This window comes from Rhagoletis pomonella, unplaced genomic scaffold, assembly GCF_013731165.1.
Source record: "Rhagoletis pomonella isolate Grant_MI unplaced genomic scaffold, Rhpom_1.0 Rhpom_scaffold_00005, whole genome shotgun sequence".
Taxonomy (NCBI): Eukaryota; Metazoa; Arthropoda; class Insecta; order Diptera; family Tephritidae; genus Rhagoletis; species Rhagoletis pomonella.
In genome coordinates, this window is record NW_023458559.1 from 43408737 (window position 1) to 43423453 (window position 14717).

The 14717-nt window shown below is 33.8% G+C and overlaps 1 protein-coding gene across 1 annotated transcript in view; it reads left to right on the plus strand.

Annotated features, from left to right (window-relative positions):
* LOC118740121 (fat-like cadherin-related tumor suppressor homolog) overlaps positions 1-14717 on the plus strand; it is a 56036-nt gene that overhangs the window by 1850 nt on the left and 39469 nt on the right. Inside the window, exons 2-12 of the mRNA XM_036471615.1 lie at positions 762-3345; positions 5177-5283; positions 6204-6411; positions 6469-6530; positions 6616-6771; positions 6837-7203; positions 7666-8674; positions 8749-8934; positions 10931-11105; positions 11362-11633; positions 14262-14712. Coding sequence (XP_036327508.1) covers positions 762-3345; positions 5177-5283; positions 6204-6411; positions 6469-6530; positions 6616-6771; positions 6837-7203; positions 7666-8674; positions 8749-8934; positions 10931-11105; positions 11362-11633; positions 14262-14712 — 5577 coding nt within the window. The remainder of the gene's footprint in view (positions 1-761; positions 3346-5176; positions 5284-6203; positions 6412-6468; positions 6531-6615; positions 6772-6836; positions 7204-7665; positions 8675-8748; positions 8935-10930; positions 11106-11361; positions 11634-14261; positions 14713-14717) is intronic.

The window sequence follows — 14717 nt, forward strand, 5'->3', positions numbered from 1 at the left end:
GACAGCTTAATTACACAAGTTTACACGAAAAATTAACCTTTGTAAAAGAGAATTTCCTATGCAAACTTTGGGTCGTTGAACACGAAAACAATATCCTTTTCGAGAATTATTATTTTTTTTTGAAAACGTGATTTTTAGTACTTTTCGCAGTTATTCGTCCATATCTCGTGAAAAAATCATCGACCAACGACCTACGGCTCGAGAGGTATTGATGTGCCCTTTACAAAAGATAAAATTTTTACTCAGCGCTCCATAACATCTACATTTCTGATTCGATTTTCATAATCTTAGGCTCAAAATTTACTGAAGTGGTTTATATTTTACATCGAATTTTAAAAGTACATTATATATTTTTGTAAAGGGCACATCAATAACTTTTGATTTTTAGTTCGCCTACGTTGATTTTTTCATGAGATATTGACGAATAGCTGCGAAAAGTACCAAAAACACGTTTTTCGAAAAATTATCGAAAACGCTTTTTTGAAAAGAAAAATGGGTATGGTTTTCGTGTGCAGCCATCCAAAATAGGCTTGGAAAAATATTTTCTTAGGTTCCCAAAAAAATTTTCAGCATTTCCCATACTTATCGTGACTTTGCGGAGTTTTTTTCGGGACTATTCGTGTATCTTAGAAATGTTTCAGTTTTTTTTTTAATTTCTGAAAACTAAAAGCCAAAATTACCTAATATATTTTCTTAAAAACATCTCTGCCTTCTAGTATCGCTAATTTACTATACACTATATCTCTTTTTCCAAATTCCAGGTTAATTTACACACTCCAGAAATATATTTTAAGACTTTTTCCAGTATAACGTCGAATTTTAGTTCTAATATTTATGGTATGGTTAAGGTCAGTGACAATGATACTGGCAAACATGGCGAAATAAATAAGTTACAAATTGTTGATGGTGATCCCGATGGGAATTTCATTATCACACCCACGCCTAATATCGGCGAATATTATATCGAAATAAACAAGTTTGCTAGACTAAATGATTCCATGAAATATAATCTCACACTAAGAGCCGAAGATAAGGGCGTACCCATGCGGCATTGCTATAAAACCATTCCAGTACACTTCATTAAGGAACGAAATAACGCACCAGTATTTACTAAGCATTTATATGAAATCTCAATACCCGAAACATCGCCACCAAATATGCCTGTCATCCGACTGAAAGTGACTGATCCCGATTTGGGTAAGAATGCCATGGTCTATTTAGAGATAGTGGGTGGCAATGAGGGTGGCGAGTTTAGAATAAATCCCGATTCGGGCATGTTATATACACAAAAGCCACTCGATGCCGAAAGCAAATCTTTCTACACACTCACTGTCTCTGCCATTGATCAGGCTAATCTCGGCTTCCGCAAACAATCATCGGCAAAGGTGAAAGTGAATATACAGGATATGAATGATAATGATCCCATATTCGAACCGATGAATACGACCATCGAATTGGATGAGAATGAAATGGCTGGCGCTTTTGTGGTCAAGTTGACAGCGCGTGATAGAGATACTGGCGAGAATGCATACATATCATATAGTATAGCTAATCTGAATGAGGTACCCTTTGAAATAGATCATTTTACGGGGGAACTCAAAACAACTACACTAATCGATTATGAAACCATGCGACGCACGTATGTGCTCAGCATACGCGCATCAGATTGGGGACTGCCGTATCGGCGACAAACCGAATTGGAGCTTCTAATCAAAATTAAAGATATCAATGATAATCGGCCTCAGTTCGAGCGTGTTAATTGCGTTGGCAAGGTTATGCGGAGTATACCAGTTGGCACGGAAATATTTACACTTTCGGCAATAGACTTCGATGCTGGCGACTTTATTACCTATCGCCTGATATCGGGCAATGAAGATGGCTGCTTTAATTTGGATCCCACTACGGGTGTACTTTCGATAGGTTGTGATCTAAGTGATATTGCTGTAGCCACACGCTACATAAATGTCTCATCTACCGACGGCACACATTTCTCAGATGAAATGACTATTGCCATTGATATTGTGAGTGATGAGAAAAGTGTATTTATGGAGCATATAGATATGTTTAACGGCTATGGCAGTTTTGAATGTCGTGAAACGGGTGTCTCCCGACGACTGGCAGAAAATTTGGCAGCAGCGGAGCGAAATAATGCCAATGTACATGAAAAAACTTTCATCAACGATCTGGGTCTGACGCCGAGTCGTTATGGCGAGAACATACACGCGCCGGAGTTTATAGACTTTCCACGCGAGCTGCGCCTGAACGAAAGCATTGAGTTGGGTGAAACTGTGATGTGGATTAAGGCACGAGATCGTGATTTGGGCTACAATGGCAAATTGGTTTATGCCATATCTGATGGTGACAACGATTCGGTATTTCGTATTGATCCCGACAGTGGTGAGCTGCAAATAATCGGTTATCTGGATCGCGAACGCCAAGACGAATATGTCTTAAACATAACAGTTTTCGATCTCGGCCAGCCACAGAAGTCTCAATCGAAACTGCTGCCTGTCTTCTTACTCGATAGCAATGATAATCGTCCAGTTTTCCAAAAATCGCTAGCAACTTTTCATCTTCCAGAGAATGCATTTAATGGTACATTGATATTTTGCTTAAATGCCTCGGATGCTGATATAGAGAATAACGCTAAAATAACCTACATAATGCAGACTGAAACGCGAGATTTTTACGTGAATATCACTACAGGTTGCATTTATTTGACAAACGCGCTGGATCGTGAGAAATTGGATACATATGTGTTGCACATAATAGCCAAGGATAATGGTGAGCCATCGCTCAGCGCCGAAGCAGTGATAAATATACTCGTAGAGGACATCAACGATAATGCGCCAATATTTGGTGTGCAGGAATTCATATTCAAAGTACGTGAAGACATACCGCGCGGCACTGTGGTAGCAGCAATCGAGGCGACTGATGTGGATATCGGACCGAATGGTGAAATATTTTTCTCTATAAAAGAGGATCTCGTCGTTGAGGAACTATTCAAAATCGACAAGCACACGGGAGTTATAAGAACCTTAGGCTATCTGGACTATGAAAAACGGCAGGTGCACAATTTAATTGTGAGCGCCATAGATCGCGGTACACCTTCACTAACCACGGATATGCCAGTTGTGATTGAGATCATCGATGTGAATGAGAATAGGTTTGCGCCGGAATTCGATGATTTCGTGTATACGGGGAAGGTGAAAGAGAATCTGCCGGAGCGTAGTTTCGTAATGAATATAACTGCCAAAGATGCAGACACAAATGGACCGGATTCAAAGATTTCCTATAGCATACGTGGCGGTGATGGGCTGGGAGTATTTGCGGTGAACGATGAAGGTAAGTTGAGTGCTTAAATAAAGTAGAAATCTCCAGCAGTGCTTATTTACAATTACATATAGTAGCGTGACGTATTGCTAGGTTTTGGCAACTTAATTTCCTTTTATTTAATTTTACCCACCAAACAATTTTTGTTGCCGGCAATAAGAAAACGTCTCGCTTTCGGAAACCAATTTATTGCCGGTAATATTGCCATCGTATCGATTTCCTATTACCAGTCGCGCTAAAACGTCCGCCGAAGGCAACTCGCCTGGGCGAGTCGTTTTCTTATCGCTTCAGGCGATATTTTGAAAAATGTTATTCTTTTTAATACTTCAATTATTTTTTGTATACAAAATTGGAACTTAGAAACGGAATTAATACTTTCTTTCGCTAAGGGGCTTCCTATTTTTTCAATTTTGTCCTTGGTAAAAATTAAACGATTTTCCATAATACTGTTGACGCGAAATTTATAAGTTTGGGAATTTTTTATAACTTATTTATTCCAAAATTGACATGAAAGAATTTATGTTGCCGATTTGTCACCACAGCAATAAATCGGAGAGTCGCCAATTTGTTGCCATTGACGATTGTTGCCTATTTCTCATGTTTTGCATGGTGGGTAATTTTCTTTTGTAAAAAAATACATACACTGCCGTAGCCAAGTATTGGCACAGCAAATTTTTCACAATATATGCAACAATTTTTATTCTAATATTTTTCCGGCAATTTTGTACAAAAATATGGTTCATTCAACAACAAAAAACTTAAAATTTTAATTCCTAAACTTTGTGCAAAACTCGCGAAAATCCAGCAAATTTTCATCAAAATTTTAAACTTTTTAATCAGTTTTTTTAGTATTTTTGTAAGTATGCAGTTTTGCAGCTCATTAAATTCTAGTAAAAAATGCAAGTTCGGAGTTAGTCAAAAATCGCGTTGATTTTTGAGAATTTTTTGTTGAAGGTGTTTTGCATTTTTTCCATATAAAGTATTTTCAAAAACAAATTTTTGTATAGAAGAGACTGAGTAACAAAAATTGCCAAAAATCAACTTAAAACTTGCACTTTGTTATAATAAAATTGATGGGGCTACAAATCTACATACTTAAAAAGATTCTAAAAAATCCGATTAAAAAGTTGAACATATTTATGAAAATTTGCTGAATTTTCGCTAGCTTTGCACAAAGTTTAGGAATTATATGTTTATGTTAGAACGAACCATATTTTTGTATGAAATCAGCGGAAAAATATTAGAATGAAAATTGATGCACATATTGTGAAAAATTTGCTGTGCCAATACTTTGTTCCGGCAGTGTTGTTAATATTACAGCAAAAGCAATGCGAATCAAAGTTGCAAAGTTTCCATAAATACAACAAACCTTAAAAAATTTTCAAAAAACTTTAAAACTTTGTTATCATAATTTTTAGAAAGGTTTTGAATATGGAGTTTTATAGCGCTTTAATTTTTAGTACAATAAGTGTAGGTATGAAGTGGCTAAAAATTCGTTTCATTGGTTTTTGAGATTTTTTTTGTTGAAGCTTGCAAAAAGTTATTAAAAATCAAATCTTACCCTCTTGAAACTTGCGCTTTATTGAACTCAAATTTAATGGACTATAAAACTGCTTACCTAATAGTTCTAAAAATTGTGAATAATAAATTTGAAATTTTGGTGAAAAATAGTTGAATTTTTGTTGAAAGTTTAAAACTATTTTCTTGAACACAATGATGATTATTAGATATTGAATCATGCTTGAACACTGCTACATGTGTAATTCGCGTTGGTTATTATTTATTATTGATTTTATTTATTTACTTACTTACATTTTTTAATTGAAGGCTTATTTATTTTCAGGTATAATACGCACCTTGTCTCATTTGGATGCCGAAACAAAATCTAGCTACTGGCTTACGCTTTGCGCTCAAGATCACGCTATTATACCGTTAAGCAGTTGTGTGCAGGTAAATGTAATACATATGAACATATATATATGTAAGTATATATATTAATGAAGATTTGCGGTGCGCGCATGGCCTACTCTTGCGCCTTCCAGGCCTATTGCGTTGGTATTTTGTTACTGGTAAATAAAGTTCCTGGTAATTTTTAAAACCTTTTCGCATTCTGCGCATTGCCCAATTTCGTTACCATCTCATAAGCAGGTAACAAAATATTGCCCCTTGAAGTATGCAACACCAGAATTTATGCAAAACTTCATAGCTGAATTGCTGAATAGATTAAATTGTTACCAAAGTACGCTGAATTGCGGAATGGTGGTGTTATTTTTTGGTAACAAAATATTCTGGTGTCAAAATGTTCGGTAACAAGCAGAATAGGCCTGTTCATCTGAATTTTTGTCCACAACGTCTGAAACGTACACATTTTACCAGTGCATAGGCAAGGGTTACTGGAAAGTGTATCGCAATCAAGATTTCAAGATATACATACATACATTGCTAGATTAGGTCCACGTGTCGTCATGTTTTCTGATACATATTTCCTCAGCCATCGGGTTTTGCAGGCATTTTGAGTGGTTTGTTGTCTTGGTTAGGTGCTCTCAAATAATAATCACTGACCAGATTATATGTATCTTCGCAGCTCTTGCTTGACTTTTATAGTTACTGAAGCTGATCCCATTAACCGTGGTTTTAGTATTATCGATCGTAGTTATGCGAACCAAGTACTCCACTTAATCGCTTGGTCAACATAGTTATCTGATGGCTCTTCTAATGCTCCATCCAGCTTTGGGCCTGCCAATTGACGGAATAAATCAATATAGTGCTGCCCAAATTTATGATTCACTATGTTAAAGTGTTATATTTCTGATACTAAAACTTCACCCCCCTAACGCAATATTTCTTTATTTAAATTTCACATCATCCAGGTCAACATTCAGATGGAGGATGAGAACGACAATGTGCCGCTGACTGATAAACCAGTCTATTACGTGTCGGTTTTGGAAGGTAGTCCAGAGAATACACCGGTTATTCAACTAAATGCTTTCGACAATGACAAAAACCCAGCTCAGTTCTTCACTTATCGCATAACGTCGGGAAATCCGGAAGGTTTCTTTGAATTAAATTCAACTACAGGTAAACTAATTATGCAATTGATAGTGCTGAACTGCAGTTAAAAACATTATTTTACAGGTGATCTAACAACCACGGAAAGAAAATTGGATAGAGAAAACCAAGCAGAGCATATATTAGAGGTACTCAGAGTCAAGCTTATTGCCCAATCTATATATAAAATACCAGCAATAAAAAAACACTGCATCTCTTATCTTTCCATTGTAGATTTCCATTTCTGACAACGACACACCCGCTCTGACTTCTACCACAAGAGTTGTTGTTACAGTGGAAGATATCAACGATCATAGCCCAGAATTCGAGCAGCGTTTTTATAAAATTCAAGTTCCCTCAACTGTAGATATAAATGAAACGATTTTCCAGGTATTTAAATTATAAAGGAGATTAAAAAGGTTGTGTAGACTTTATTTAGCTATTACCATTTCTAGGCTCGCGCAATAGATAATGATATCGGCGAAAATGGACGCATTACTTACTATATCAAATCGGGTAAGGGCAAGAATCGTTTTCGCATGGACCCCGATACAGGTTTCATTTATTTGATGAAACCACTCGAAAATGATGCAGAATATGATTTGAATATACGCGCTGAAGATAATGGAAATCCGAAACGTAGTCAAAATGCCAAATTAAATATAGTCGTCATATCTATATCTACGAATTCACCACACGCACCCACTATAAAGGCAGATGATAGTCGTATAGATGTAACAGAAAGTGATAGGCCAGGTTTTTTGGTGGCGCTTGTGCAGGCGAGTGATGAGGACAACGATCATTTGTGGTATAACTTGACTGGTAAGTGTGCGGGGCAGTAAAACAAGTAGAAGAAGAGAAGAACTCTATTATGTTCAGAGCTCATGAGATTTTTATGTGAAACACAATGTTGGGTGCATAGCTTTGAAGTGATAACTCCCCCTAAATTGGTTTAATACATACATATTTATATATATAAGAATAAATCGCGATCTTTAAATAATTATCGGTTAATTTTAAGTATTTATCGATATTATATATCGATATCGTAAATTATTTGTAGATATTTTTATCCACATAGTTTTTACAGCTATTATCGATTTTTTATCTCAATTTTATTTTACACATAAGGATTGAGTTATATAGTTTATCCTTAAATATTAGAAAAATCAAAGAAATTTGCATCGAATTTTCCGACATCTGAAAATATAACGACATTTAAGTCGATAACGGAAACATATCGATACCAAATCCTATAAACACTCTTTTTCTCTTTTACAACAGGTGGCAACGAACGCAATGAATTCTACATTGGTAAAGATAACGGTCACATTTTACTATCGAAAAGTTTGGATCGTGAGACACAGGATTCGTACAACTTAACCGTTAGCGTTACCGATGGCACACATATCACTAACACCAATTTGTATATACACGTTGTCGACATCAACGATAATCGTCCGCAATTCACACAAGATATATACTATGTAAATATATCCGAGAATATCGAAGAGGAAGCCATTATTATGCAACTGCATGCAACAGATAAAGATGAAGATAATAAAATTTTCTACACACTCCATGCCGCACAAGATCCATCGTCGCTCGCATTATTTCGTGTAGACTCCATCAGTGGCAATGTGCTGGTCACACAACGTTTGGATTATGAAAAGAATAGGCATCACACTTTGATAGTAATCGCTAAGGATCAAGGTACTCCCGCCAAGCGAAATTATGCGAAAATCGTGATAACCGTGCATGATCATAATGATCATCATCCAGAATTTATGAGCAAAATTGTGCAAAGTAAGGTGCCGGAGAGCGCAGCGATCGGTTCAAAGGTGGCCGAGCTAACCGCTTTGGACTTGGATAGTGGTAAAAATGCTGAAGTGAAATATTCCATTATAACTGGTAATATTGGCAATACGTTTGAAATTGATTCAACGATGGGTATTGTTACGTTGGCCAAGAGATTGAATATTAATAAAATGCAAGAATATATGTTGCAAATCAAGGCCATAGATCTCGGCGAACCACCGCTCTCCTCACAAATGCCGCTACACATTATTGTGACTATGTCCGAAAATGATCCGCCCATCTTCATGGCGCCATTGAATGTGATTGAAATCTATGAAAGCATACCCGTTGGCACATTTGTTTGCCAAGTAGAGGCACGTTCTTCATCATCTGTTTTCTATGAGGTAGCGAATGGCGACGATGGCTATAGCTTTCGTATCAATCCCTCGACAGGTGTGATAACGGCGAATGACATCATTGATTATGAGAAGAATAAGTAAGCAAGAAAACGTTGTTTAGCTTAAAGAAAAAACACTAAATACTATTTATAAATCTTTTTTATCTTCACAGATCATTTAATCTAACCATTATCGCAACGAATATGGCATCAGCTACTTCCACGCACAATATAATCATTCACATTTTAGATATTAACGACAATGAACCATATTTCGAAAAAACTACATACAATGGCACCATTTCGGAGGTTGCTAAAGTTGGTTCCTTCGTATTTCGAAAAAATGATCCACAAAAGAGGTAAATTCTTATGCCACTTGTAATCATATTATGTGCATACATATCGTCGTTTAAAGTACAAAACCGCGTATCGTCATTCTGCAAAACCGCGTAACTGACATTTGCTGCCAAAAATTGGATTTGCTCGCACAAGCTCTTGGCTCAATCCTTATCCATTCGTCCTGAAATATACTAGCCAGAAAAAGGATTGCTTTACAAAAGAGAGAACCATTTTGAAATATGACTATTTTTACTCTCTAAAAAAATAATTTATGCAACCTCGCATACGCGGTTTTTCATTATCTTGAAACGCGCATTTTGTTGATACGCGGTTTTGTACTTTTAAGGACGATATGTACGTATGTATGTCTGTAGCTTTATCGAGAATCAACCGGAATGTATGTATGTATGGAAAATATGTATCAACCAATTTGTGGCGTACGTCTCGAAGTTTCGCACAAACGTAGGCACCTAAAGTGCAGTTCTAAAAATTATCGCAAAAATTAAATTCCAAAAATAAAGTTAAGGTTCAGCTAGTCTACACTTAACGTAACGTAACCTAATATATTGGACAAAGCAATATATTTTTGTTAAAGGTTTTTTTTTTATGGAGCTTATGGGCTATGGGGTGACAATGAGTTGAAGAGGAAAATACAAGAACAAAATATTTTTGCTTCTGGCTAAGTTGACGTGTTGAGCAATCATTGGCGATTTCTTACGTATGTTACTTTAAGTCTACACTAACTAGACTATTATTTTTTTTTTTTTTAAGTAATATTTTAACGATTATTCTTGAGTCAAAAATAAAAATATAAATAAAAAATTAACGATTTTGGCAAATATCTAAATATCTAAAAATTAAAAATCTTGGTATTTAATGGTTCTTTTCTGTCCCTGCGGAAGGAATAAATATTTTTTTTAGCTGCAATTTAATAAATACAAAATAAATACCACCATGATAAAAACATAACAAGGTAAAACCATTGAGAGGCAGTCTGACGTTTGCCAACAATATAATTTTAAAATCAAAACTCAAACTCACACACACATTCTCATTTTCAATCTCAAACAACAACAATTGTGAACAATTTAATTTTTTTATTTTCAATTTTATATGATTTTAAAATGTTGGCAAACGTCAGAACAAAATCATGGCCGACGAATTGAGAGAATGAATTTACCTTGTAATGTTTTTATCATGAATACCACCACGGCAACTCGTTTTCTTTCAAATTCATTTCCAAAGCCTTCAACAGAGTCAGCAATAAATAAAAAAATTATTAATCAAAAGTAATAAAAATCAAAAAATGCCACCCATACCAAGCAGAAGAGAGCGGTTTCGACCACGACGCATATTTCGTAAACGTAATGTGGTACGTGAAATGGCTGTGCAAGTAGACGGTCGAGACATAGACATGACCTATGAAAAAATGTGCGAGGATCCCGATACCGCTTTCGATACGTATAACCATTTTGCTTTGCTGCGCAAGAAGGAGAAATACAAAAATCTCTTCATATCCGGACATGTGCCGAAAACTTCCTGCAGCACGCTTTGCAAACCGATTTTATATCATTTTGGGCCATCTACCATACATAAAAATTAGATGCATATATTTTCTGTAGTGTATTTCATTTAGTAGAAAATATGTATATATGTATGTAGATATGTATGTACATACATACGTTGCGATTTTGTATAATTAAAGATGAGTTTACTATTTTTTTCGGAGGGAAGTTCGCTATTGAGCAGAGGAAATGTGAGCTTAGTGTTAGCCAGAGTAAGATTTTTTGCTGTGCATGCTCACATAAAAAGTATGAAAAACTTAAAAATGCACTCGCCCCGTGTGTTGGAAGCAGCCCGCTCTGCTCTAATCGTCTCCAAAAGGTTTATAATTTTTAGACTTGGATATTTTTTTTTAAATTTTGGTGGGAATCCTATCATCGCCAGATAATCTTCACTCGTAAAATATTTATATACCCAGAATCTAATGCGTATTCTTTTTGTTGTATTCTACAGACCACTTCTATTAACAGCAAAGGATTTAGATGAAGGCGTTAACAGTATGATTGAATTTACAATTTTAAATAATCAAGCTAAGGAATATTTCGAAATCGATTCCTCTACGGGAGCTATTAAACTGTTGAAACAAGTGGACTATGAAAAAAATAAATATTTTCGATTTGACGTTATGGTAAGTTTATAACTATTATTTATGTATAATTAATACTTATACGCATAAATATAAATACACTATACACATAAATATATATACCCGCTGCTCTAAACATTTGCGTAAGTTTGCATATACTAGGTTTCCCGAAGCTATTCACTTATCTCTTCCATCAGAGTGGTTATGTAGCCCAACCTATTATTTGCCCTTTCATAAAAACCGATCACTCTTTTTATCATTACTTACTCTTTTTTTTCTCTCTCTTTCTCCCTGCTAGATTAACGATTTGGGCACACCAAAATTATATGCCAAATATCACTCAACTATACATATCGATGTTGAAAATATCAACGATTGCCCGCCGGTTTTCAATAAAAACTACATGAATGTCACCCTGTATCAACCCACATATGAAAATATCATGATAGCTGAAGTGAATGCTACCGATGCCGATTTGGATGAAAATACGAAAATACGTTATGACATTATTGATGGAAATCCAGATGGTTGTTTCGAAATCGATGCTACAACGGGAATCGTAACGACAAGGTACATAAATTCATTGGCACTAATGGTACACATTTCATTTTATATAGAAATTATGATAGTGTTTCCTACATACATATGTTGTAATTTAGATTCGGTTAGCAGTGTTGCCGAATTGACGATTTCGTCATCATTTTGACGTTTTTTTTTTTTAGCTCTATGACGATTTGAAGATTTTTTCCCCCGTAATGACAATTTTTATTTTAGTTTTTCCATTAATTAAATATGTATGTATGTATGCACGTCCATTTTGGTAGTTTTGGTAAATTGCTGGTTGGCACTCGGTAATTGATTCAACTGTGAACGTCTTTTTGATTTTCTTTTGTTAGCATGCTAAACTATGTTTACTAAAAGCGGATTCGTAGTTTTTTTTTTCTAAAAAAAAAACATAAATTGTAACAGAAAATTTACTTTACTCATATGCGTTATGCCTTTCGGCAGCGAGCGGGTTTAAAATTGAATAAATATCGAACAGCTGATTGCAGCTTACCAACTATCAGAAAAATTATCAAGCTTCCTTCACGATAATTCGGTAACAAGTACATCGATAAGAAAATAATTTATACAAACAAAATACATTACTGAACACCGAGTACCAAGCCCGCTGTGAAGACCCCTACTTTAAAACTGGATCAAAATCTTCAAAAGCCAGTAGAGTTCAACTATTTAAAAGCAGTTGTGTTTTAAATTGTAATTTTAAATTGTCGTTAACAATTGCAAATCCACTTTTATTAATCCATATGTATAATGCAATGTTTTTTCTTTTTCCTTCTTAATCACTTTTTCAGTGTATTTTTTGTAATTGAACACAAATTATGTAAACGAGGTTTTCTAGTTTTCGATTTTAGGCACAAAACTAATTTTTATTAAAACTTTAGTTTAAAAAAATTCCAGTGTTTTTTTTTTTTATATAAGCCACTAAAAAAATGTATTATTTTACTACAGTTGATTGAAAGTAAAAAATAATAATTTTCGGTTTAAAAATTTGTAATTTTTTTACATTGCAATTTTAATTTAAAGTCTAAAATTTATACTTTTCCCATAATTTTTTGATTTAAACTAAAAATTTTTCATTTTTTGAAGAAAATCCTAGGAGTAGTTTTCTATTTCCCTTTTTAAACTTTGTTCTTAAATACTTTGCGAGTTTTTTTGTAATAAAATTAAAAATTATAATTTTTTCGAATTAAGATAAAAAAAATTTATTTTAAATTAGAAACAATCCAGTTGTAATTAAAAAGGCATCTAGTGTACTTTTTACATTTAAATTTTTTTAGTGTAATTAAAAAATTTTTAATGTTTTAGTAGTCCACTTTTAGTTGAAAAAAAAAATAAATAAATTTCGATTTTTTAATTATAATTTTTTTTTGTTGAAACTTAATTTTAAACAACACCTTTTCAGAGTAAATTTTTTAGCAAAATAAAAAATTACGTAATAGAGTTTTTTCAATTTTTCGAAATTAGGCAAAAAATTTAATTTTTATTAAAACTCAAATTGAAAAAATTTCAGTGTATGTAATTTTTTTTCTTCACCAACTTTTTTAGGTGTAATTTTTATCTAAAAAATGTAAAATGCGTTATTTTAACACAGCTGATTGAAACAATTATAATTTTATTCTCGGTTTTTTAATTAATTTATTTTTATTGAAACGTAATTTCACCATTTCGTACCTTTCCACTGACAATTTTAGTTTTTAATTAAAATCTATAGTTTACTTTTATTAGTCCAATTTTTGATAGAAACTAAAAAAAGTCTCTCCTGAAGAAAATCTTACGCGCACTTTCTAAAATGCTTTCTTAAAATTTCATGCCATTTATTTTTTGTATTGAAATAAAATCTAGAAACTTTATTTCACGCCAGCTTTTCTCATTCATATTGTATTTTTCAATGTTTACATGTTATCATAGTTTTAAATACATTTTTAGTACTAATTTTTAATAAGTTTATTTTATATTTTTGGTATTTTTTGGAATTCTTTCGATCTCGATTCGATTTTAATAAAGATTAGATTAAAATGTAAAAGTGCGTAGTTTGAAAATTTTAAGCAGTTTTTCAGTATTTTTGGTATTGGCACGAATGAACTAAGTTCGGATTCGAACTGAGCGCCTCCGAACTAACTTGGTTGGATACGCTATTTTGAAGTAGACTTATGTAAATTAGGGTTCATCACTACTGTTTTCCATCGGAATTGAAGAATTTATTTTATTTTAAGACTTTCGTCAAAAAATGTCGAACGAATTTTAGGATTTACGTGAACTGAACCAATTAGAAAAAAGGTTAAAAAATCTCATTATTTTGATTCCGTTGAAATTTTTTTTTACATTTTTATTCAGACCTTTAAGCTTAAACACTCCTATAATCTGAGGTAATTTTTTGGAATACATATTTTTAAAACCTAATTTTATCAAAAAAAAAAAATTGGTTTTGGGAGTATTTTCAAATATGTCCAGCTCACGTTAGTTTTAATATTTTTCCGAAATATTTGACGTAATTCTTTAAATATAATAAGTTTTATAATTGCGCTGGAAAACCGCAACTTTTTTGTTAAGACCATCGAATGTACATACATATGTTATAATATATTACATTTAATGTTCACAGGGTAACTATAGTTTTTTTCCTTAATTTTTTAGGGACATAACGCGTTTGGACACATTTTATACCCTACACATTCGCGCTTCTGATGGCCTATATTCGGCTATTGCACAAATTGATATAAACATTGAAACCCTAACCACACCTGGCTTTGTTTTCCAAAAACCATTCTACACATTTTCAACAATCGAAAATTCTTCCAAAATTGTCACGGTAGGGCTGGTTAATGTTGTGGGTAATCTACTGCATGAAAATATCGAATTCACCATTCTGAGTCCCACAAAAATGTTTGTCATCGGCAAGACATCGGGTGCTATAAAAACGACCGGTTTACCTTTTGATCGCGAAAGTCAAGACAGTTACACAATAGTGGTCGAAGCACGCTCTTTACTGTTATACGAAAAATACAAACAGATGCGGCGTGCTATTGTGCGTGTTGAAATATCCATACTCGATGTGAATGACAATTGTCCAATCTTCGTGAATTTACCTTA